Source organism: Epinephelus lanceolatus, chromosome 21 (assembly GCF_041903045.1).
Source record: "Epinephelus lanceolatus isolate andai-2023 chromosome 21, ASM4190304v1, whole genome shotgun sequence".
NCBI lineage: Eukaryota > Metazoa > Chordata > Actinopteri > Perciformes > Serranidae > Epinephelus > Epinephelus lanceolatus.
In genome coordinates, this window is record NC_135754.1 from 10,253,747 (window position 1) to 10,279,338 (window position 25,592).

The window sequence follows — 25,592 nt, forward strand, 5'->3', positions numbered from 1 at the left end:
TGCTTTTGGACGCGGCCACGCTCAAAAACATAATCTATACATTTCCGAGGCGGTCTTTGTTGGGAAATACAGACACAGTAAGGGTCCTTTGTTGTGGGACCGATGAGCAAGAAGGGCACAGTACAGCACTATGGGTATACTGTGACTGTGTGGGTGAGCGCAGGTTGGATTGCGTTGGTTATGTAGAGAATGGATCTGAAACACAGTGGACCTACAGCTGTCCACAATGTGATGATTGAGTGAGGGTGTCTGCAGTTGGTTGTGAAGTGGAAAGGATGTGTGCCAGCTACTCCGATGAAAAGGAGGCCTCACCATGAATCTAAAAACAACACGACACACTGCTATGACTTTGAGTCATCGGTGCAATGGTTTCTGTTTAGCTGGATCTTCTCTGGATGTATCTGAAGGCGCTATGGGTTTGGGCGTTCCATCAGAGATTTGCGGATAATTGGAATGTTGGAGTAAGAAGTGTGGATTGGTATGGCTGAAGGGAATGGATGAGATGTAGGGACTTAAAGATTGGATCCCAGATGGTAAAAGAATGGCTGTGAAAGGAAGAGCAGGGCACGGGCAGTAAAAGCAGCAACAGTGCACTTTGAAGGTAAATGATCTGGATGGAAATGAGTAAAATGTCAGAGAGAAACATTTATATTTTCACATTTCTGAGGCAGCGGCGGCTGCTTTTATGCCCCTGTCCTTCATGGTGAATGACTCAGTAGTAAACCTTGAGACTCAGTGTCTGCCAGGAGAAATATGTCAATGTCAAGGACTAGGTGTTTAATTTTGAAATCCAGCAAACACAGAGTCTAAAAAAAAAAAAAAAAAAAAAAGTTAGTGTAAAACAATCAAAAAAAGATTTAACTGGAATTCCCGAATGCTCTGCTGTCTTGCTTAAATATTAATCACTGAGAGAGAGAGAGAGAGAGAACACAGAGAGAACACAGGCAAAGACGATAAAGACGAGAAATAAATTCAACTGAAGAACAACAGAGAGGAGCAGCAGAGCAAATTGAGGAGTCCAGAGGAAAACAGGCAAATAAATAAGATAACGTGACATCATTTAAAATGACAGGGCATGATAAACACACACACACACACACACACACACTCATCTGCACTCTTTAACACACACAAACACACATTGTGCTGGTTCACATGGTAGACTGACACACCTCTTTCTGAGTCATACTTGAGCAGGATGGACCAATTGAAATGGGGGACTCAATGGTGAAGGCAAGCATTGGACGGCGTGAGTGGAGGGCGGAGCAACAGGGATAACAGGTGATGACAAGGTACAGACCGATGGGAAGCTTTTCAACAGTATAATGACAAAGTGTTTACCCTTTCTCCCTTTGTGGAATCCATGTTTATTTCCAGAGCAACAATATCAACACAGTCCCTGTCAACTACACAGAATAGAAAAGAAGACATCCTCTGAAAAGTCTTCCTTGGTTAAAGGTCTTTAACTCTCATGTACCCGTACTTGGATTTGAAATGGTTCTACCCTTCCATGCGAGATGTTTTGGTTAAAAAGGTGTAAAACCTATTCATGCTATAAACCAGACATAAAGTAGCTAAAATAGATCTTGTTGTTTACTTCACTCTGTCAAACATAATCCTCCAAGTTAAGCGCTAAACCTGGGAACAGAATATTGAAACAAAGACTGGACACCCCACACATGATCACTATTTCCACCAACATTCACTGACTGTTCAGTCTTGACAGTCAGGAAGGAGAAGATGTTGAAAAACTACAGAGGGAAACACATCGGACATTGTTTAGACTGTGAGTGTGAGAACACAAATTCTCACAAGTTCCTGGACCAACACAGAAATGGGCATCCATCAAAAACATATGTATCTGTTTGTGTATATGTTGCAAGTTGTTTGGAAAAAGGAAAGAAACAGAAATGAGATAGTGGGGAACAAGGAAGGTAAACTCTACAGAGAGCGTTAAGGAAGCCACGCTGAAGTGGATAACAGATTCAGTTCTTGCCAAGCAAGTGGCACAACTCTAAGGATCACAATGTTGTTTTTATGGTGTGTCTGTTGGTCTGCCACTTAAGTCCAGGATGAATTCTCTTAGCAACTGTTGGATGATTGGCCATTAAATTTTGTATAGACATTCCTGGTTACAAAGGATAAATCATAGTGACTTTGGTGGTCCCCTGACTTGTCCTCTAGCGTCACCATGAGGATGACATTTCTGGATTTGAGGGAAATATCTCAACAACTGTTGGACTGATTGCAGTGAATCTTGGTATAGACATCAAGTATATAATCGTTTACCCTTAACATCTCATCTACTGCCACCATTTGTCCATTAATTTGGTTTATGACCAAACTAATTACAATCCCATTAGACTCTGTTGCACTCAGTGTTATGTTAGTTAGCTAATATTAGCATGCTAACACACTAAACTAAGAAGGCAAACATGGTAAACGTTATGCCTGCATTAGCACGTTAGCATTTTAACATGCTATCTTTAGCATGGCTGGTGAATATTTTGCATCAGAATTATTCTTAACAGTAGTGACGTGGCAGTCTTTCTGAGGTAAGTTGTAAAGCCTAAGCTACTGTGAGCTATTTTAGTTTCCATTTAGCAGAATGCTCTGAGTGAATATGAGTTCCCTCTGGTCGAATTATGCAGTGTAGTAAATCAAGGGCTTTTATTTTGAAAAGGAAAAAAGGAAGAAGTGGATCTGGCAGCAGCTTTTATAAAGGTTGAAAAGACTAATAAAGTTTGCCATCTATGTTGTTCTATAATTCTCAAAAGTATAAACGCAGTATGATCGGTTGATGCCTTTTTCTTGATGCGAAAGCTCAGAAAAATCAACCTAATTCTGCAAAAAATGACATTGCTTTTCCACTGAATAATATTCACATTGTTTGTGGAAGAACTCGTGACAAATCAACAGTTCGAGAAAAAAAAAGAATGATGTGTAAATTATTCAGGCAAAAAAAAGTCCCTGTATGTAAAGTACCATAGTCTTGTTATACTGTTATTTCTTCTACAGCTTTACATTTATTTTTTTATTTGTTCAATTGTTTTAAAGGATCTCCATTAGCTGATGCCAATGGCACCAGCTAATCTTACTAGGATCAGGAATTGAGTACATCATATTCGTCACACACACACACACACACACACTGAACACACTGACCTGATTCCAACAACAAATCTAACTCATCAAATCAAATCATAATTCTTAAACACGACATGTTGTTAGATTTTATCTTCCAATTCTCAACAGCAACTGGCCCAAACTGGAACAGACAAAGTCCAACTTCTGATTAGTTGTGATGCCTAAATTAACACTAAACTCAGTCCAACAATCAGATTGTGTGTCATATCTAGCCTGATTTAATCACACGCACAGCTCATCTGCTACTTCAGCATTTGTACTGAAGGCCTGTCCTTGGATAAACCACATACTGCATGTATACTCACACAAAGGATAAGATCCAGCTTTTGGTTTCGGCCCCCTGCATTGAGAACTCTCCTGCTCAGTAGCAAGACAGACAAATTCAAAGTCCACCTCATGTCTCTTTATCACCACATTCAGTGCAGCAGGGCAGCACTACACTATGAGACTGTCTGCCACTCTGCTCTGTGCCGTTCTCTCCTTGACATTTCTGTTGATGAAATATTCATAGAGAAAGTTTCCAACATGAAACATTCATAGCGCAGTGTTGTTGGGGCAGCTTTTCTTTCCACAAAATACTTTTTCAATCAAACTAACTATACACTGTGTGATCTTTCACAGCAATTATTAATGCCACAACACTGCCTTCTGTGGAAATTAATAAGATTTATTATTCATTATATTACTTTCGATTTTTCTTTTCAGGCACATCAACATCATCCATCAGTTTCTGGTATCACCTATTCAGTACATATCAATCATCCGTCAGTCATGCCTCCAGATTAATGGATGAACTCACATACTTAATGTCTCTGGGAGGCAAATTAGCGTCATTAGCTAGCCTATTGGATGAAGTAACATTATTACCTCTTGTGGTCAAATTTGACTTTACTATTACAATTTAAGATACCGATGTCGGTTTTTGGGTCGGAAGAAGTGTGCGTAACATCAGGAACCCTTGACACACACCCCGTGGCACACCCTCAAGCAGTTGCAGTAACACAGCTTCCATTTGCTGCTAAACCCAAAAAGTTATGAAAGATTCATCACATTTAACACTCCACTTAACACTGCTACCTACACCTTGTGGCATCAAACTTTTACACCCTGAAGCTGCATTTGTGACACTTTTTGCCAAGGTATGTCACTTCTCTCACTCTTTCTCCTCTCCTCTGAGATTTCCCCTCCTCTCCCTCTCTCTCTCTCTTATTCGCCCTTTCCCCAAAGGACTGGTGTTATTAATTACATCTCTACAACAGAGGAACAGAAGAAAGAAAGGGGGGCAATGGGAAACTTCCGTTAGATTCATCTCTGTTCGCTCTGACCCAGATACAACAAGGGATTGGCACCGGCTAGCTTGTGTGTCTCCTTGTGTGTGTGTGTTAATAGATGAAGAACAGCTATTCATGGAATGTCAGACTGCTTTGCATATACCCACACTTAAGTTTTCACATGTCTGTGTGTGTTTGGTGCTAGGGTAAACGACGTGTGATCCTATTGTGCCTGTTTTGCTGTTGACTGCTGGCCGTGTTGTGACAACGGCGATTACCAGCAAAACATATGAAATGACTTTGTTTACCCACCTCAAGGTGATGAGGATTTATGAATCTACACGGAGAATACAACAGTCACATTGTCCATATCAGCTGCTGACTCCATTATCTGCACAGCTGTAAGCTTACTTTGTGAAAATGGTAAAACTATTATAAAAGTTTAAAGCCCTATTCTATTTTCTTACTGACTCTAAAACTGACTGACCTGAGATATAGAGACTTACATTATGCAGCGGCTTAGCAAAAGATTTACGTATATTTTGGAAGTTCAAAAGATTGGAAAACTTTGTGAACCTGAAAGTAAATCTGACCTGCTTTTGGGATTCTTAAAGTTTTATAAAGTCTATAATCCTAAATGTAAGATTGAGGTATTCTAATTAGGTTTAATACAATCAGATGTGGTCATGCCTTTACTCAAACAGTATGTCGTCACTTATTTTATTACTTGGTCAATGCACATATTTGTGATTTGCATTAAGAATTCAAACGCAATAGCAAAGAAAATGAGTGTTTCAGGGATAAATAGGAATCCTAAGTGCAAGCTCCTTGTAAATATATTACATAATAGGCTTGTTAGAATTTAAAACAGATTATTTTTTTAAAAGCAGGCAACAGATCAAGCTTTTCTCACTGAAGTAAGCTGAATGTCACTGTGCTGCATCTTAACTCTACCATGACCCCTTAAGTGAATATGGGAATGAACTCACCCACAGGGAATATTCAAAATAATGTAAACACCTCGTGGAAAAGTTCTTCATCTCAAATGACACATGTGAGTATCATTATCATAAGATATGACAGGTCATTTTCAGGTTTAGGCCAATTAATGCTTTTTGTTATAGGCTGTATGCACTGTGTGTTTCCTTACGTTCTATTAAATATGTTCAATACAAGGACTGAAAAATGAAGCCAATGCGGAAGTGCCAACAACTGCAGTTCCTTGAATGGCCACCAGGGGCTGGCTCTGGAAGCCAGTCAATCCCCTGTTCAATCCCTGTTCATATTCCATGTTTGCTAGCTTACAGTCATCTTTCCTGTCCTGCTATTGCTAGTGCAATGTTTCTAGGTGTGTTAAACCTTTTGCACACAAGTCGATTTTTCATCCAAAAATAATCATGACCTCACATTGTGTCAATCACGTTTACATACCGACTCTAAACGTTTGTCTGTCATGTAAGTTTTCAGAACAGTTTCCATATTCTGCATTTTTTCAATCTGTCAACAGCCTTACATTAGAGTGCAATTTGATGGCAGTACAGTATCATTTGATTACTCAAGTAGCCGCAATTCCAAATGCACACGGGCAGAGAGAAAGGAGGAACCTCCAGTGGAGCGAAGCAAAGGAGCAATTTTGCCTTGTATGAATTTTTTTTTGCAAAGGCCACTTTAAAGTGAAACACTGCAGATGTAAGTGTGCGGAAATTTCTTTTTACCAGTCTTGACTTATTGATGTTTCCAACACCTTGCCAAGACGAGGCTGGGTGGAGCAGTGGTTGTTCTGCATCATCGACAAAGGCCAGAACGAAAAGGACAAATATGGATGTAAACAATGTAGGTTTCAAATTCTTCCAAAAATGTCTCTGTAAATGTTCTATTAGGAAGGAAATATATCTTGTCTCCTAGATACACACAACAGGGCAAATTCACAAAATGCCAGCATGGCTCTTGTGGCCGTTAGCAAAAACAAATGCAATTTACAAAGATCAGTGCCAATAGTCTTCAGTTACAGTTATTTACGTCGCCAGAGAATTGGTGGTAAGTGAAGCGCACTGACAGACTGAGATAATAAATCCCAAATACCGTTTCTCTTTGTCATATTTAAATTCCTTGTTTGAAGTTTTGAGGAATGCCTCAGCACTTCAATGTTTTTTATTTTTTCTCTCTGCCATTGCTGTCTACTGTGTTCTTGGGCAAAGGCAAAATGTATACTTTGCCACAAAGGCAATCGCGATCAGATGCTAAAAATGGCAAAAATGCACTCAGCTGCAAAACCTGATAGGTGTGTTTGCACTGAAATATCATTAGCAGATAGTGATTCAATTCACGGTGCTATCAGTGACCGCAATCCATTCTTTGTGAATTTGTTTTAGTGGTAAATAGCAAATGTAAATCTAAATTTGTTTCCTTATTTAAAAAAAAAAACCTACGCAAGGCACTTTCAAGGTTGGGCCTCCATCACAGTCACTGTCTGTGTGTAGTTAGCTTGGTAACATACAGAAGCCATGAGTAGGACAACAGCAGGGAAGAGCTGCTGTTGGACTCCAAGTGGGAGTTTGATTTACAGAAGCTGTAGGAATCACTGCAGGTTCAGTGTGCACTGCACTTGAGAGTGGATTAACACAAAAAGATGTGGCCTTACTATAGTGCCTGGCACTGCTGGCAATTAGCACTTAAATATGTGAGTTTCCAAAGCAACATACGGACACCAGCCAAGGGGGGAGAGGTTGTTACTTCCCTGGCCAAAAATAACAAAATTACTTAATTCAAAGGTAACAGTCTTGAAAATCACGACAGCTTGAATCAAACACACAACAGAAACACATACAGTGAGACAGCCATGTACAATAAATATTAAGGTGGCTATAAAGACACCTTTGCATGTGTTTGCAGCGTTAGAGGTGTAAGCCTTAATTTTGTCCACGCATGTGTATAACTTGCTAAGATGACTGTTTGGGGTGAGATGTGATGAGAGAGTGTTACAGTATGATAGAGTGAATTCATGTGGGGGCTGACCCAGCCAGGGCTGCTTGGGCCACAGTGTTGATCTGTTCAGCCTGTTTGAGAAGTCGAGGGCCATCTGTTATCATGGCAGAGCCACAATTCTCTGACTGACTTATTGGAGCAGTGCTGGCATAGCACACACACACACACACACACACACACACACACACACACACACACACACACACACAAACACACACACACACAAACACACAGACACACAGACACACACGCAAATGGACAAATTAAATTTGCACAGCTCTCCCATGGTTATATAATGTGGACACCCTCAAACGGATGCTTAAAGCTGGTACTTTAAACTCAAAATTATTGTTTCATTTTAAATACCCATGTTCTGGAGTACAGAGACAACACCAATGTGTCCCTGTTCTACTTCCTACTTACTGCACTACAGGTTTATACTATAGACTGTGCAAGGTTACATTGTGAACAGTCAGCTAATTGTTTTTTTGACCCTGTCCCCCATGGGACTGCATGCTTTAGCAAACATAACTAACATAAAGGTCATGCAGGAATATAACAATATGGGCCCCATTTTAAGAGGTAGGTCTTGGGTGCATGGACTGTGGGGGCGTCTCCAAGTGCACCTGCTATTTTGGTTCACATATGTGTAGCAGGACAAAGTATAAAAGAGCTGCCTGAGGTAGTATATAGAGCGGAGGATGTGGTGATAAGTAAATACACTCTCAGCAGTCACATCACTGATTTCATAGCTCTGTAACAGCTCAGCCAATCACAGTGAGGTATGACATCTTAACAAATGAGAACACAGTTCTTCAGGAGATCGTATTGTTGTCTGGATGGTGCAGAGTGGCACAATGTGAACACACAATAACAATGTGTTGCACCTTAATGCGTTTCAAGATTAAAACATGAAACGCAGAGAAAAAGAATGCTGAGGTACAACTGACTGATGTGTGTGGAGGTGTGTGAGGTTATTTTGTAGGAGCCTGGTGTCATTTGCGTATAAGTTAATGGAGGTAAAAACAGTGGATGGCCCCAGTAATGGCACTGAGCTCTGGTGCAGCACTTTCCAATCAGAGGCTGCAGATTGACCAACATATTTCTCCGGCTGCCTTCAGATGGCTTCAGGGATTTAATGAACTGAAAGAGACGGTTTTCATACTAAGTAAAAAGCAGCTGTGGACAACAGATCTATGATGATTAGTATGTTAGCACCAAGGACAGCATCAGAAACATTTGGGCCTCTTTTGTCCATAACTTATGTAAGTAACATAACATAATGTGACAAACTTATGTACTTCAGTTAAAACAGTTCAATGTTGTTTTTCTCTGCAGGTGGAATTTATTGCTATTTATACTAATGTCACGTTACTTGAGGCAGAGAGAAATCAGTGCCTAACAATAACCAAGGTAATTTAATAGGCTGATAAGGACCCTCTAGGAGGTGTAGCAGGCCCTTTCTAACACATATGAGGCTGAAAAACACTGATAATGCCCATTCACTGAATGATAACATTACTAGCAGGTGATCTAAATGGGAATATATATTACACAGGGCTTTAAATCAAAAAGTAATTGAGCTACAGTGCTATGGAATAGAGGACTCTTTTGGTATTGGGAACCCACTGGACCACCCAAGACAAATCTTGCAGAAGCAAGCCATTTTAACTTTGCAGTGGGTCCTGCCATTTGTTGGAGTACAACAAAATTAAGAACGCCAGTCTGTCACATGAGAACATGTGGGCTCTCTGGCAGTTACCACAGAGTGTGATAATCTTGTGCTTGCGTTAATGGCTCTGCTGTAGCATATGCCGACTGTTGCAGCTGAAAAACAGTGGCTAAATTGTTTTAAGGGCCACAACCCTCAGACTCTGATCAATTACAGTCAGGTCCATAATTATTTGGACAATGATACAGTTGTCGTCATTTTGGCTCTGTACACCACCACAATGGGTTTTAAATGAAACAATGAATACCTGCATAAAGTGCAGACTCTCAGCTTTCATTTACGCCAAACCATTTATGGACTGTTATTTATCTTAAAACATGCCACAAAGCGCAATAAAAATTGTATTTTTTGTGTAGGTTATGGGTGCAAACAGTAAGTGACTGCTGTGCATACAGTATGTAATAAGCCCTCACTGACCTGAGCCGTGTCCCAAGGATTATGGTTTAGTTTTGGAAAAAATGAAGATAAAACATGTAGTTTCGCCAAAAACAACTATGTCTCCTCAAACTAAATCAAAGCGATTTTGTTGCCTAAAATCCCCACAGAACTCAGAAGAGGCACCAGCTTCTGGTGCCAAAGTCTTGAGTTTTGTGCAGTACACCCACCATCCACCCAGACCACCCACATACAACTTCCACACAGTACAAGAGTGTGGCACCTCAAACCATTCCAACTGAATATAATCCTGGCAGCAATAACACTTCCCACAAAATTTAATTGGCAAAACAAATGAGTAGTATATAAACAAAATTTCTAGGAAACAAGGTTAGTTTGGTAGCTGTTTGCCATGTAATGATCAAATGTTGCCAAACTCATGTTACTTGTTCATAGAGCTCCCCAAAGACTCTGAGATATGGAATAAGTTCTAGCTTGTCCAGTGTCAAGATGTGGGTTTTTCTCTATCTTACATGAGCATCAACAGAATCCCTTTGGGTTTTTATCTATTTCTTCAGACAGAATACGCAAATGGAAGATGACACTTAGGCTCTAGAAACTTGCACAGTAAATCAGTTAATTAAAAAGAAAATACCCACAGAGTAACAGATCATTGAAATTAACTATTATCGCAGTCCCCAAAGGCATGGCACATCATGGGTGATTCATATGTTACTTATGCTGATAATTTGTCTCACAGATCTACTGGTATGTTTCAAATACTGGCTGTAAGAATATAGGTTGCATAGGGTTATATAGAGTGTCTTATAGACACACATGTGAAACTGCCACTACCTATACTGCTACTGCTGCACACAGCAGCCGACAGCCTATAGACTAGTGCAGAAACACTGAGAGCATCATTACCCTGATACAAGCTGCTGTCTGTCAAAATATCCAGCATGCCACCTCTCTGATAGCCCACTGAAGAAGGAAATAATATGGAACTATATTTACAATTTGCAGCATTCATCATGTGCAGTGTACTGTAGTTTCTCCTGATGTGTCTGTCACAAGCAGCTGACTCTGACTGCAGAATGCATGACTCAACACAACAAGTCAAGTCAAACAGGGAGACACTTCACATTAACCCTGAGGGGAACTAAGCCATCCTGGATGTGTGTGTTTGTGGCTCTATTTATGTGTGTGTTTGCGTCGCTCATTGTGTGACAGCGTGCATGCCTGTCTACCTTTGTGTATGCTTGATATGTTTTTATATGTCAACATGATTACCATCATTTCCTCCAACCTCTTATGGGTCTCTTTTGTTTGGTTCTTGTTTGCAAACGTTTATATGTGTGATTCAGAGCTGTTTATAAGTCCAAGTTCAGTCACATGTCTTCATAAGTAAATACCAAATCAGGATGCAAGTGTTTCGGGTCCCTGAAGGTGACATTTAACATAACACTGCATTTGACAGTTTCTCATTTCAAAGCTATGTTAATAGTAATATCTAAAAGCATGTAAAAAGTGTGTAGGATTTGTTACCTTAGAATGAGCCATTTCTATCTACCAAACTTTGTCTTTCAGGTCTGCCACGTTTCTACAGTAGCCTAGAACAGACAAATCAAACATTGGCTCTAGATTTTAACTTAAGCACTTTTGCATTTGCTCCTCCATGACCAAAAGCATCGTAAAAATAAAGATTTTTCAAATTTAAAACTGCTTTATTGAGTGTTTTTTTCTGGTTTAAACCACAGGTCAGTTTGTTTTTTGAGAGGAAGAGACCTCTGTGGATAATTTGGCTCCTGGTATAAACCTCCTGAACATCTGGATCTCAAGTTCTAAGAAAAAAAAAAAGGTGAGCTCACATTAGCACGTGCTGGGCTAGCAGCCCGTATGTGATGAGCTGAACAGGGTCTTAGAAACACTGATTTTGTTATGTGAAACTGCTTTACCCAGTGTATTTAGCAGCTTAAAGACATACTATGCATGATTTTCGTGATTGTGTCTTGGCTCAAGAAATGGGATTGTCTGTCATTTGACAACTGGTTGGAATAACCATCATTTCTGTGTCAAACTCAAGTCCGAGTCTCAAGTCCACAGCTCTGGTGTGATTATGTGTGTTTTGAATGGAGTTGTTCTGATAACAGTATTGGAAATGCCTCAGATACTGCCTAGAATGCTGGATTGGGTATTGGTGAGTACGCTAATCTAAGCACTGATCCGATACCACGTATCTTATCACTGAATTTATAAGTAGTTTCACATCTGAATAAAACAGTATTCTATACAGGGAAGTCTCACCAGTAAAAAGGTCATGTTTTTGGTTTGCAAGGCTTTAGTTTCAGGTTCAGGTTTAGCTTTTATTTTATTTTTAAACATGTAATTGTGTCGGTACACAAGTTCAGGTTTCGGAATTGGTGTCAGGAAAGCAAAAATGGTACCAGAACATCTCTTGTTTCTAATCTCTGCATGTCTCTATTTATATGGTTGCAATTTGCTCCAACTTGTCAGTGAGTACATGATTAACTCTACCACCTCTCCCCTCCACCTCTATGTATCTCCTTTTTCCTCCATCCTCAGTCAAAATCTTAATGCGCCTCCTCCATCATCTCCTCTCCTCTCTTTGTTCTTCTCCTCCTTCTAGCCTCTAGAAAAAAAGCCAGTCCAGTGCAGTGCAAGCTACAGATAAGACTCTGCACGCTCACACACAAACACACTGTGCATGACACACATGCGTGCCCACACACACCTCTGAGTGGTGACCACCCTAACACGAGTAACACACTGTGTCTACGCTGTATTTTATGTGTGTGTTTTGTGTTTTTGGCACTGTAATTACCTCTGGGTAAAAATATCAAAATACTGCAAGCACTCGTGAAATGCTGCATAGGATCAACAAAAGGGTTGTAGGGGTCCTCTCAGACGGTCAGACTGAGAGGAGAGGGGATTTAAGGATGAGAGCTGCTCCTCTATATTTTACGACCTGTTCGCCAACCGTCTGCCCCCTGACTCACTCACATATGCACACACACACACACACACACACAAGCACACACACAAAATACAATCTAACACAGTCAGGTACCTTGTTTGAGTGTGTTCCTATGGAACAGACATTGCACCTGGACATATACTAACCACAAGCATACACACACAAAGTTTCACAATGCAGAGTTAGGGAAGAGGTTGTCATTATCTAACACACCTCTCCGCAGCTCTATCATAACAATACCTTAACCAGACTGCCATGGAAACAAGTTGCGACAATTCAACCATGTGTGCGAGCAAACCAGTCAGGGTGGTCAGACAGACCTGAGATGACCTTTATGGCAACAACAAGAGCCAACCACTGTTAACAAACCTGCTGTGGTCTCGCTTAATAACAACTTGTACTGCAGTGACCTTTAGTAAATCAGCCATTAGGTGGAGATAAATGTATTCAGTTTGGCCACAGATTTAACTCTTTTGTATCTCATGATTTAATAATGGTATCCTGCTGATGCACAAGCTTGAAATTGATTGTTTTCTTCTTAAGAAACAATCTCTGAGAAAGAGAAACAAGCTATTTGGCGCTAAAGCTGTGGACACTGCAGCCAGAAATACAAGTTAGATATTCTGCCTGAGTTTGTTCAATTTATTGTCATCACATTTACATATTCTTGCACTGGGTGTCTTAAATTAAGCTTTTAAGTCGAGCACAGACTCAATGGGAAAAAAACAGAATGCTCTTGATTGAATTTTTGTGGTCCAGTGCAGTTTAATGGAGGCCGGTGACCTTTAATAGAGGATGTTATTAAAGAAGGAGAGCAAGAGACAGAATCTGTTCATCCAAGATGGCACCACTTGTACAACCTGATCAAGCTCTCCAATATAAATCTGATCCACTATAACAGCAGTGAGCCGAAATTACAAGACACAGTGAGCGAGGAACACAAGTAAGTCTAGTTTATAGGAGGACTCTGAGGTATCAAAACATGGGCCTAATTTTTAAAGCTTTGGCCATCATTCCAATTGGTAATAATAACTGTGTAATCAGCAAGTCAGACAGGCAAGAAATACAAGCAGATGACTGGGAAGGTTCCAAACTCAGGTGCTGAAATGAAGGCATATGGTAAAATAGTTAGCTAAAATGTCTATTGTGAACATCAGTTCCTGGTTGAGCTCACCATAGCTACTGGCCCAAGAGCAACAGTGTTAATGTGGAATTCTGATCAGTACACCACTTCGGTCTAGACTGAAATATCTTAACAACTGCTGAATAGATTGTCAACAAGTCTTGTACAGACATTTATGGCTCAAAGAGCATGAATTCCAATGACTTCAGCTACGTTCACATTACAGGGCTTAATGCTCAGTGACCCATGTCTGACATCAGTATGAAGAAAAAAGAAGGACATTGCGGAGCAAGCTTCGCCTTCCAAATGATCACCATAGTAGAAAGGTCTGATGATGTCATTGTGCATAATTGGCCATGTGCTTCTGTTTGGGATGGAGTGTGGTGTATTTTCAGAGAAATGGTCCTTTGGAGCAATGGCCATTTGTTTTCGGGATAACGGGCTGTTGTACAAATGGGCTTTCGGTCCACTGACTCTATTAGCAGCTATTGTGGGTTGTTAGAGCGATTTGGAGCCAGCCCTTCTAGTTACCTTTTTTTTTTACATTCCCTAATGTGTCACCTGATCTGGCATCTCAGGAACCTCTAATTAAAGGCAGGTGTGCTAAAATGAGTGTGGAGCATGGATGACGCCATGGGGTTACAGTCTTCAACTGCTTTGTGTCTGGTTTAGTCTTAGTTTATTGTTTGATGAATTCCTTTATTACCCCATTGATTTGAGCTTTTGTTTTGATGCAACAGAATTAGCTTCATCCAGAAACTCTCCATACATCAGTCAAATCAATCAAATCTTAAACCACCCAAAGTACACTGGATCATCAAACACTGAGTACAAAGCAAAGACAACAAGTTGATCATGTCTACCATTATGGCATCTGTGGGCATCTTTTTAAAGTTATATAGCAGCAATACTGGTAGTTCTGTGGAGGGAGAGGTGTGGGAGAGGAGTCAAGAGTGGTGGAGCCCCGATGTGCAGGGTTTCAAGGAGGAAAAGTTCTTCCAAACCATAGGATATCCAGAGCTACATTCCCATAATTCTGTCAGTGACATGTTGGCAACCTGTCCCCATCAGAAAGCGTCTATTGGTTGGTGACTGGGCAGCCTAGTACAGCAGTGGTACAGCATCAGTAACCTTCTGTATTTTCAACGCACCACACACTAAATGGTGAGTGATCTGCGTCTGCACAGTGAAGTATGCCGTTTTCACAGTAGTCGCATGGCCAGTGATCGCTATGTATCTGATTTAGATCCACGTATGAAAGTGGTCCAGATCTAATTAGAAAAAATGGATTTCTGTTTCCACACTACTCTGAAAAAATCAGATCTATGAGAGCTCATGAGAGCAAAAAAAAAAAAAAAAAGGATTTGGGCCACACTCGCTTGTAATGTAAACATAGCCTGACTTTTCATCTAGAGCTACCAGCAGGTCAAAATTTTCACTTACTCAAAGAAATATCTCAAAATCTTCTGGGTGAATCAAAGCTGTAGTTGTGTACAACCTGTGTAATAATCAACTGCTCATGTCTCTTTTGACCTGTCACACTTTGTTGTAGCGATGTCACCATGTTCTTACATCTCAGCAATTACTTTGGTGGGCAAAATATTACCACAACCAACAGAAAAGATGATTAACACAATGAAAATAAGGCCCAAGATGCCATAAACTGGAATTATTCTTTACATTTGTATCATGAGACTTCAGTAGGTTTGTGAAGGAGACACTCTAGAATCCTTTACCTTCAAGTAACTCCAATATTTGTTGCATTGCACTAAACTATCCCTGTCTCACTACATCCCCATCTCGGTTTCCCTGCCAACCTAACTGGACAAGAGTCTTCTTTTCTTGTGGTGGTGGTGCAGCAGCAGTGCAGTGCTGTGGACGGTGGATGGATCGCGGACGGTGTGGAAGAGCTGTGAAAGACAAAGCAGCGACAGAGAAAACAGGTAACAGCATGTCCAGCGGACTGAGAGCTGATGGGAGAGAGGCAGGGGGGCGGGGACGCGGGATGGGGCCCTACCTCCCGTGATCATTGAACTTAGAACCCTAGCCACCATGGTGGGTTGTCGTGGTCAGTGGTGGTGGGTGGGGGTGTTTAAAGGGACACACAGAACATGCTGGAAACTCTGTACCTTTCAATGTGCCTTCAGAGAGGGCCCAACTCACCCCCGGAACCAATAAATCTAGAGGAATGAGACTGTGTTAGTCAGGGAGAAGCAGAAGAAAGCTAGGAAGAAAGGATGAGTTGGAAACAGGAGAGAGTCAAAGAGAGAGAAAGAGGGAAAGAGGGATGGAGTAAGGCCAGAAGGAAGCGATGAAAGATTAAGCTGGTTTATGTTCCTACGTTTTGTCTTTCCAGTGATTCTGAGTCCAGTTCTTTGGAATAACACGTTTTTGTTTCGTAACAATCAGGACGCCGTTGACTCATAAACCGAAGTTCTCAAACCCAAGGCAGACATTTACAACCACCCTACGAACTGTACTGTTTTGAGTTGCACCAGTAGGTTGTCTCTTTGTGTGAGCAACCTTACCTTTTTGTGTTGCTGTTTTGCTAATAAACCAACATTCAGCCCTTTTTTCTCCCTGCTGTGTATAAAAAAGGTTTCCTGGCAAAACCTCCCCCCCCAAAAAACACTGGGCCAGGAAAAAAAGAAGACAAACTTTTCAATCAAAAATAGAAAAAAGCAAAAACAGGGAAGCAAACTTAGACATATGGCAGGTTTTGTGTGCGTCCGAAAAAAAAGGGGCATCTTGAGTTATCAAGTGTACGTGTGTTAGACTGAGTGTGCAAGGGTCTGCGAGAGTTTCTCGATTGATTGGACACCCTTGGCAGACGCCTCCTGAAAAAGGAAGATCAGTTTCCATCTGTATTTCTCAAGAGTTGAAACATTCCTATTGTCAAATAAAATGATCATGTCATATAGATGGAAACAAAGGGATTTTTTTCAGTTTCAAGAAACCAATAGTGTCCACTGCTCCTTGCAGAAATTTTTAATAAAGTGCCTTTGGATTAAGTGGGAAAAATACTGGAAGTATAGGCACAAAATTCACAAAAAGTCTAATGCTAGCAGATGCTAGCACTTTAGTTTTTGCATATAGGAGGCAGTGGAAAGAATTAAAAAAAACAAACCAAGCAGTTTGTCACCAACTCCTATACAGCCGGAGGGGAGGGGGAACGGGCAGGGAATCAACGCTAACTCCTACAAATCTCACCCGAAGTGATCTCAGATCTTAGCTACATGAAAACAAAGGGGAGACTCTTCGTTTTCTTCCCAGATTTTAGTCTATCCCTGCCCCTGCGGCTGTACTAAACCACATGCAGAAGAGGGGAAGGGAGGGGGATTGTCTTGTTTTTGTTTAGGGCGGTTAAATGATCAACAACTCCCCCTCCCTCTAGCTCTGTATACCCACCACCATGCAAGCCCCGTCTGTCAGCACTCATTGGGCATGCTCCAAGGGGCCATCCCAAGCACGGCGTCTATGGTAAACCAGGCAAGGTAAGGGAGGAGGGAAGGGGGGTGAGGGGGCTAACGCCAGTAGTCAGCTGTCCTACCTCTGCAAACCGGCCGATTATGGAAGCTTTACTTAACATCCAGCTTGATCAATTTGATGCTGGAGTTGAAGAAAAGCCTCCACAGTCTGAAGCAGAGTCTGCAGAGCCAGAACAGGTGATCACCAGACAACAACAAAAACTAGCTAGATGGCCTACGAGGAAAAGAAAAGGGGATGGAAGGGGAAAGGGAAGGTTCTACTGCAGAGCAGCAACTGTAGTTGGTACTAGCTCACTAATTGCGTTCTTCCAGATTCGGCCAAACCAAATCAAAAAGCAAAAAAGGAAAAAAATAGGCTCAGGCTCAAATCAAGCAGGACTCAGAAAGATGTGGAAAGACTACCGACCAGCCAGCTCCTTCTCCTTACTCCGTCTCTTTTTCTCCATGCGTTTCAGTCTCTTCTCCTCCCTGCGCTTGGCCTCCTCAGCCTCCTGGTGGCGCCGGCACTTGTGGAAGTTCTCCACCACGACACCCACGAACATGTTGAGCACAAAGAAGGCTACGATCAGCAGGAAGGAGATGAAGTAGAGTAGCATCCATGGGTTGTGGTTCATTCTCGGCTGAAACACACACAGGATACAGAGAATTTTGTAGACAGTTATAGTAGAAGCCTTCTTTAAATTCTAACTCATGAATGACAGCTAACAGATTGTGAACCTGTGCGTTTCTGCGTGAGAGTGTTTAAACATATTAACCTGTATGTCAACTCCTACAGCATCCAGACCATCATACATAATGTCCACCCAGCCGTCTTTTGATGCCAGAACAAACAGAGACATCAAGGCCTGAGACAGAGAAAGGGAAGAAACAATGAGAGAGTAATACATAAACTGAAATGCTTGTGAAAATGTAATTTCGAAGCAGCTCAACAAAACATTTGTTTACGGATTTACTGATTGGAAATCTCACCTGTCCAAGGTTGTCAAAGTTGTACTTGTGTCTGACCCATTTGTAGTTGGCCTGCAAACAGTCTGACTTGTTAGTGATATTCTGTACACTCTCTCCTTGACACACGAAGAACTTCCCCTTGAAGAGCTGGCAAGAAAAAACAAACTGACCCGTTATTTTACAGTGACCCTCAACAGAAAACTGATTCATAAAAGTACTTCATGCTGTTTTTAGTATGCTTGGTTTCAGACATTTTTCATATCATCGAATACATAGTATATTTCCAGAAGATTCATACAGTTTCATTTTTCCCCCAGTATCTCTACCCAACATTTTTCTTGCTTGTTTGTTTGTTTTCTTTTTCACTTTAAACCTGCACAGTAGCGCTCTAGTTAGGTGATATCCATGTTTGACAAGAGCCATCTTTTACTGATAAAGAATGCAGCTGTTTTCAGCAATAGAATACCATCCTGTTTGCTGCAGTGAGAATAAATAGAAGTTTGGGTCCGCAGTAAAAGTTTAACTCTGGTACTGAAGCGTCATTGAGAGGTACTTGTGATACAGGAGGACACAGTCTCCTCAACAGAACAGCAGAAACACCTTCTCAGAAACCTTTAACATCCTGTCTTCCAGTTACACCACATTTAAGGGTTTTGATACTTTTGGACAGAGGTAGGTTAGCTGTCGTTTCTAAGCCGCTTCCCCCCTGGACAAAAACACACTAACACCAATTAATATCCGTTTGTGTCTGACTGGGAAAGGTTACAATTGGCATTCTTGGGACAAATGACTGCAGAAGTCAAAAGTATTTATCGGCTCCAGCGCTGATGGAAATATGACACCCAGGTGGACAAGCCCTTTTTTCCAGCATAATGGTGACACGCCGCCACAATCTCCACCCAAACAGCACTCTAGCATCGTTCCAAATAAGTCTTCACTGAGTTTAAAGAGACTGAATAAGGAACAGACATTAAAAAAAGTAACCATCATTAACAATTTCACTTACCTCCATGCTACTTTCTACTGCTTACTTAGGGTGCATTTGTGACACTGAATTTCACCCCGAAAATCCCAATAGGCATACTCGACTGCAGAGATGTGTACAAGGCCCTGATCTACTAGCAATGGGAAAGGAGTCTTTTGCCTATATTTAGCGTGTTTTCCTGCATTTAAAAAACTTTGCATATAAATGCTAATTTTGGTGGAAAAAAGGTACATGTTTCCGGTCTTTCTGCTAAGCTAACCTAACCGGCTGCTGGCTGTATATGTATATTTACTGTACTCGGCACAGCACCCTGCCAGGCTGTGCGAGTAGCCCAGGGTCAGGTTGTAAAAGGTTAGGGTTAGGGCACTAGCTGGGATTCAGGTCTTCCAAAAGTGCTTCCTGGAAACCTAAATACCAAAGACAGCAATGGCTGCTTGGTATGAAATGTATATAAGAAATGATTGGCTACTGAATGGCCACACTTGCACTGACAACATTTAGAACGTTTTCAACACTGGAGGTTAAAGGCGGTGCAGTGAATTCTATGGATGCTCTTTAGCGACAGCTCCCAATGACTGCTTCATGGCATCGTCACAGCCATTAACCCTTTGTGACACCGCTTTACTTGGACAGATGGTTTATGGACATAAACATGCTGATAGACAGGAGCCTGCGGTATGCCAAGGGCACATAGCTCGTTGGTATAGATTGGTCCTTGGGCTGTTAGCCATGAAATCTCTACTGCAACCAGATAAGTATACATAAGTGTCCTACCCTGTGAGTTATAATGTGTGGAGGGCATGGAAAAACAATTTTCTGCTAAGATTCCATGATGTATGGACTACCAAGATGGGATAGGAGAAAGTGAAGAATTGAGGGAATATTTGTCACATGTCAAACTGTTGCAGCGTGGCAGGAGGAGGGTAATGTTTCTGTCAGTGCCATCCAGACAGCTTTTACATCCCTCCTCCTCACCCTCTCCACACCCTCCCTGCTCTGCTCTCACCTGTACTCCTAGGATGCCAAAGATAATGAAGAAGGCGCAGCAGATGACCACGATGTTGCCGATGGGCTTCAGTGACGACATCAGAGTCTCCACCACCAGCTTCAGCCCTGGGGCTCTGCTGATCACACTGAAACACAGCATATAATAGCATATTAATGCACAGCCTTTCTGTGTATGTGTGCTTGTGCAGGGTTTTCTCAGGTCACTTACAATACGGTTCATACCAGATGGAGCAGGGATGCCTGCAGCGTTCCAACACGCAACCCCCACACACCCCCAGGCCCTCACCCTGTCTGCACACACCCATACACACACATATATATACACACTAAATCCCCTTGTTTACCACAGCCAGAAACCCTTTTTCTCATTTGCACACATTTCAGAGCTTTTTAAACCTAAACATCTGTTGGCTTACAAATTAACTTCTCTTTCATTCACTCCTGCTCCTCTTTAAAATAAACCATCTTTTTCTCTCTTCCACCTCTCTTTCTGCCGCCTTTCATTTCTGCAGTCAAGGAAACAGACACATCTAATTAAGCCAATGGACTGATGAGGATGTTTAATTAGTGCCAGCATGGCACCCGGCGCAGCACTGCACTGCAGCTGAGCTTCTCCGACAGGGTATAAACACAAACGCACACACACTATGTAAAAACCTGCCAATTCACACACACCAATCTGCACAGGCTTTCACACAGAAAACACAGATGTGCGTGCTCTGCCTTTGTCTATTAGTCTTTGTCTGCCTTGTATGTTTTCCCCTGAGCAGACAGTTGAGTGAATGGAAAGTCAATAGCACATTAAGAGAAGACATGAGATAATAAAAGCCAGGATGGATCACTGATCAATAGACCTGATCAGAGAATAACAAGCCTATGGCTACACCTCATCACTTTGATGTTTTATTGAACTTCATGCTGGGGTGCAGTACCACTGCTCAGCTATGGAGGGTACTAGTGTTCAAGAACTGCATCGGCATGTGTCTCCTTTTAGGATTGATGCAGCTGTATTTGCATTAGATTCCTCAGCAACAGCAGTCATCTAAGTCAGGTTCTTATCTACAGAAAAGTTTATCCTTATATTTAAGCAATTGTGACGTATCTCTTTGCAGTGGAACAGATATGCTAAACACTTCAAGGATTGGTTGCAGACACTTGTTTAATCCAGCTTTTTAGGTCAAATGGCTAATTATGTTTCAAAGGTGTTTTTATTGTTCTTTTGAGTGCATATTTGCTGTTGATCCAGTGCAACTGGTGATCCTTGCATTAGTGTGCATGCCTCCCTAAATAATTAAGATAGTGACAAAAGTTAGAAGAAAAAGAAACACTAGCTTGAGAGTAGAATAAATATCCTAAAATTGAAGAGAGAAAGACAAGTGCAACATGTTAGGGGAGTCAGCACTCTTGCAGTCCATCAAGGACAGAATCACATCGTTTACAGCTCAGTCCCTCAGATCACACAAAAAAAATATGTTTGCACATACTGCTGCTTTGCATATGAAAACCCCCAGGCCAACCTCCCTACCTCTTTACATCATGTTCTCCTTTTGAGCTCCACTCTGACAAATACGCCAGAGTGAAAAGGCTTATTAAGGAGGGGAATGGAGAAGAGACGAGCCTCTTATTCTGAGTCAATACACTCTGATGATGCAGTACGTGAAGGACACACACTGCGATGGGCTCCTCTCTGTCAAGTCTATTTGCATATGACACGAAAAGCAGGATGAGGATGGAGGGGGCCAGAAGGAGAAAAGTTAGCGCTCATTTCTTCTAATCTACCTCTCTGCATAATTTCATAGCGACTCACAGCGTGTCCTTGTTTTGTGTGCTATACAAAGGAGCAGGAAGGAGTCTGCCGTAATGCACAACACCTGCACAAGTGCGCCACCCATCTCTCTCCTCCACCAGCACAGTGAGAAAGGAGAACAACAAGTCGGGCATAAGTGGCAGGCATGTTCCCACAGTGCAAACCCTGGGTGTAATTAAGAGACGCAGGGAGATAGAAATAGGGAATAGAGGGAGGAGAGGAGGGCTGCTTGGTAGCAGGGATACACAGGGCATAAAAAATGAGGCAGCTGCTATTTTCTCGCTGTTCTTTGTCTAAACTTTGTTTCTCGCTCCACCTTGCTGTGTAAATTTCTCTCATGTTTTTCAACCTAGAGCTGTCCTTTCTCTTCAGCTGTCAAATTCTACCACCCACCGTTCTCGTGCCTGTCGGTAAATGAGCGAAATGTAAACTGTAGGCAAATTAATTCAGGTTTCACACAAACATAATCTAAAAGTCATGACTTAATTGGCCACAACTGGTCACCTGCAAGGTGTGAGGGTCAAATAACATCCACACTATAGTGAGCAAGCACCTAAACCTTTGGATAATTACATCATAATTAAGTGACAGATGAGCTAAAATGCTGAGGCGACAGGGGTCAGCCACATGGAGGGGTTATCAATAAAGAAACCTGTTCAGCCCTGACCTCACAAACACCACAAAGCTGTTTAGACCAGTCTGCCTGCAAAGAAGCCTGGGAGAGTGGCAGGTACAATTAATGGATACGCAGCGGTGGTGGTGCGGAGGGGTTTCTAGGCTGTAGCTGGCTTGTCAATAAGGTGTAGGTGGTGTTGGGTGACATAAATGTGCCACTTGTTGACACGGTACAACCCTCTAGGCCTTCCCTGAGGCCCATCCTCAGGTCCGGTTGTGGGCTTGATGAATGACTGCAGAAGTGTGTGTGTGTGTCCTGTTAAACAAAGCTGATGCATCATTCTGTCACACGCACAAACGCACACACCCTTGCACCCCTGCGGACCCTCTCCTGTGCATTTTAATGTCAACGATATTCCTAATGAGAAACAGACACCTGCACACAAACACACTCACAAAGTCACCTGCTTGCCGCAGCTACACTCACACAAACACATGTAGCAAGCAATTCAAGAATATGATGATGATGCTTGCTATTGTGAACCCCACGTGCACTACGCTGCCAGAGGGGAAAACACAGACAAGCTCATATTTAATTCAAACAGCCGGTGTCTGCCACAATCGAAGAGGAATGACACCAAGCTGATAACAAAACACAGAGGCAGGATGGCAAAGCAATGTCTGCCTCATCTTATGTTTGACAACAGAATTTGGAGAATTTGGGGGAAAAACAGTTTTTAACTTAAAGGCATAGTTTTACCAAAATGGCAAACATATTGTTAAAGATATTATAGCCTTACTGTGTAGCCATTAAGTTATTATTAAATCAGATTTAATTCCTCTTTTTTGAAATGACATCTAACATATATCAAGATTTTTTTTTTTTTTTTCAGTTTTTTTTTGTATTTATGTCTGCCTCAGAGACTTTGGATTCAAGTTGATTCAATTACACAGAAATGAGCCTATTAGCCATAATTTAACTATTTGGAATGTTAATTTGAAATGAAGTCCACCAATAATGAACACTGAAGTTTCATTGACTGACTGTGTTTTGTTTACCGACCTAATAAATCAGCAGAATTTTTGATGATGCACAATATTAACTTTGGGTGTGGGTCATATTTTGATAGTGGCTAACAGTTACCTAGCGTATTTTGGTATGCTAAGACTAAGTTGCCACTTTAATTGGGATGAAATGCCAAACTGAGCCACAGATACAACTCCATGTCTCAACAGATGTGGTAATGCAGAGGACAAAGCCTCCGTATCTTTATTGTGTTTAGATCAGGGGTTCTCAAACTTATTACCCAAAGGTCTACATCTGATTTTAATCCAAAGTCAGAGGTCCGGAACAACTTTCAATAATGGAATGTTCTGTGCAGACCTTGCAGCTACATTTACACTAGTTGTAGAAATTGAGAAAAAATGTTATGCGAGCGGTTACGTTAGTCGGAGGCCTCCACGTGGGGAAGACAGACAGGACACTCGGCCGAATGCAATGATTGGTCGGAATTTTCTTAGAACCATATGAGAATGGTACAATTATGAGTTTTTATCTCTGGTGGAATTCACTTACATTTTAGTGTGCCATCAGCTTATTAATAGCATTTTAACCTTAACAAAGAAAAGCGTAAAATTTCCAGAATGGTAAGTGCCGCTTTAAGTAACTGAAATAACACGTCTTCCAAATGTTTCCTGCCAACATCATCTTGACGAAGAATAACACCACTTAGTTATGAGGTAAAGAGAACAAAATCCAATGGCCGCATAATGTCATAATGTCATAATGTAAACACAACATGATATTCAACAGTAACAGAATTAAATACAACATGAAACGTCTTTAGACATTTAAAATATCTTCAACCTGATTTTCATTCCAACCAAAATTTAACGTTTGTCCAACCTAAGAGTCCAGCATCTTTCTGATGTCATATAAATAATGTCCGGTGCCAGCTGGGTTGGGGTATCGCTGTGAATGATCTCCAGCTACACTGTAAGTTACTAACAATTCGTTGATCAGTAGAAGATTTATTCATAAAGAGAACTTTGCACTTCATGTGCTGAGTCTAGACTGACTTTCGGTTCAGTCTGGACGCGGACCTTGCTGCGGACTTAGAGGAGCCCTGGTTTAGACTTTTAGATCATACCTGTTAGATGGTGTTTTTGAGGAAGACTATCCTCCCCCCGAAACGCCCAGATAGGTCATTTGTAAAAGCAGCGTAATATAACCCATATTCATGTTTATTGTTAGGTGGCAGCCTCAGGTGGGTGTAGTGATAATAATGGGAACAAAGGAGGAAGTCACGTGACATACTAAAAAGAGTGACAAAGACTGGGAAAGAGGTAGATCGGTGGGTCAAACAAGCACAGGACTTTGACCCAAGAGGCCGCTCTTGGTCTCCCATGTGAAACCAAAAGTCACCGTTAAGTTATTTTAAGATATGTATATCAGTTACATATTTAACTGATGCCATGCATGTAGGGTACTTAACTTATGTCACATACTTAAAGTAAGTTACGTGTGGAACTTAAGATATTTAACAAATGTATCTATTTTAACCAAAACTATGACCTTTTCCTAAACCTAACCAAGCTGTGACCTTTTCACAGCGTTAACCACGTGTTTAAATCTCCAACTGTTAACAATCATGTAAGTAATTTTCTTCTGCCGCGGGTAGGTGCACTAATTTAGGAAACATTCCTGCTGATCATATTAGAAGGTAAGAACAGATGACCTATGTGGTTGTATAGATTGCAGGACTTGTTTTGGAAACAGGCACTTGTTCCCAATACATTATGGGGTATGTGACAGTAAGACTCTGTGCCTACTTCCCATTCATTTTCACATTGGCCCATAGTGTACTATAGAGTTTTTGCCATATTTATTTAGAGGCAGTTTTGGATGCATCAATTTAGCCACCAAATCACCAAATACTAACAAACGGATCCATCCTTGTGTTGTTGTGTTTGGCAGAAGCACTTGTACAGTAGCTCCACAAATGTTTTGCTCCCCAAAGGAATGTTTGTTGACTACTTAAACTGAAACATGGCTTTAATGTAACCCAAGCAGTAATTTTACTGTGTTGACCAGACTGAATTATCTTTAA

General features: G+C 41.4%; 1 protein-coding gene across 22 annotated transcripts in view; it reads right to left on the bottom strand.

Annotated features, from left to right (window-relative positions):
* cacna1g (calcium channel, voltage-dependent, T type, alpha 1G subunit) overlaps positions 1-25,592 on the bottom strand; it is a 219,880-nt gene that overhangs the window by 38,887 nt on the left and 155,401 nt on the right. For 12 of the 22 annotated variants that reach the window (XM_078163625.1, XM_078163624.1, XM_078163617.1 and 9 more), the window contains 5 exons: positions 20,059-20,185; positions 18,089-18,214; positions 17,875-17,964; positions 17,547-17,739; positions 15,761-15,811 (listed from right to left, as the gene is read on the bottom strand). In XM_078163625.1, the coding sequence (XP_078019751.1) occupies positions 15,761-15,811; positions 17,547-17,739; positions 17,875-17,964; positions 18,089-18,214; positions 20,059-20,185 (587 nt within the window). Of the gene's footprint in view, positions 1-15,760; positions 15,812-17,525; positions 17,740-17,874; positions 17,965-18,088; positions 18,215-20,058; positions 20,186-25,592 lie in introns of all 22 variants that reach the window. The other 10 variants (XM_078163631.1, XM_078163621.1, XM_078163623.1 and 7 more) reach the window with 2 other exon arrangements.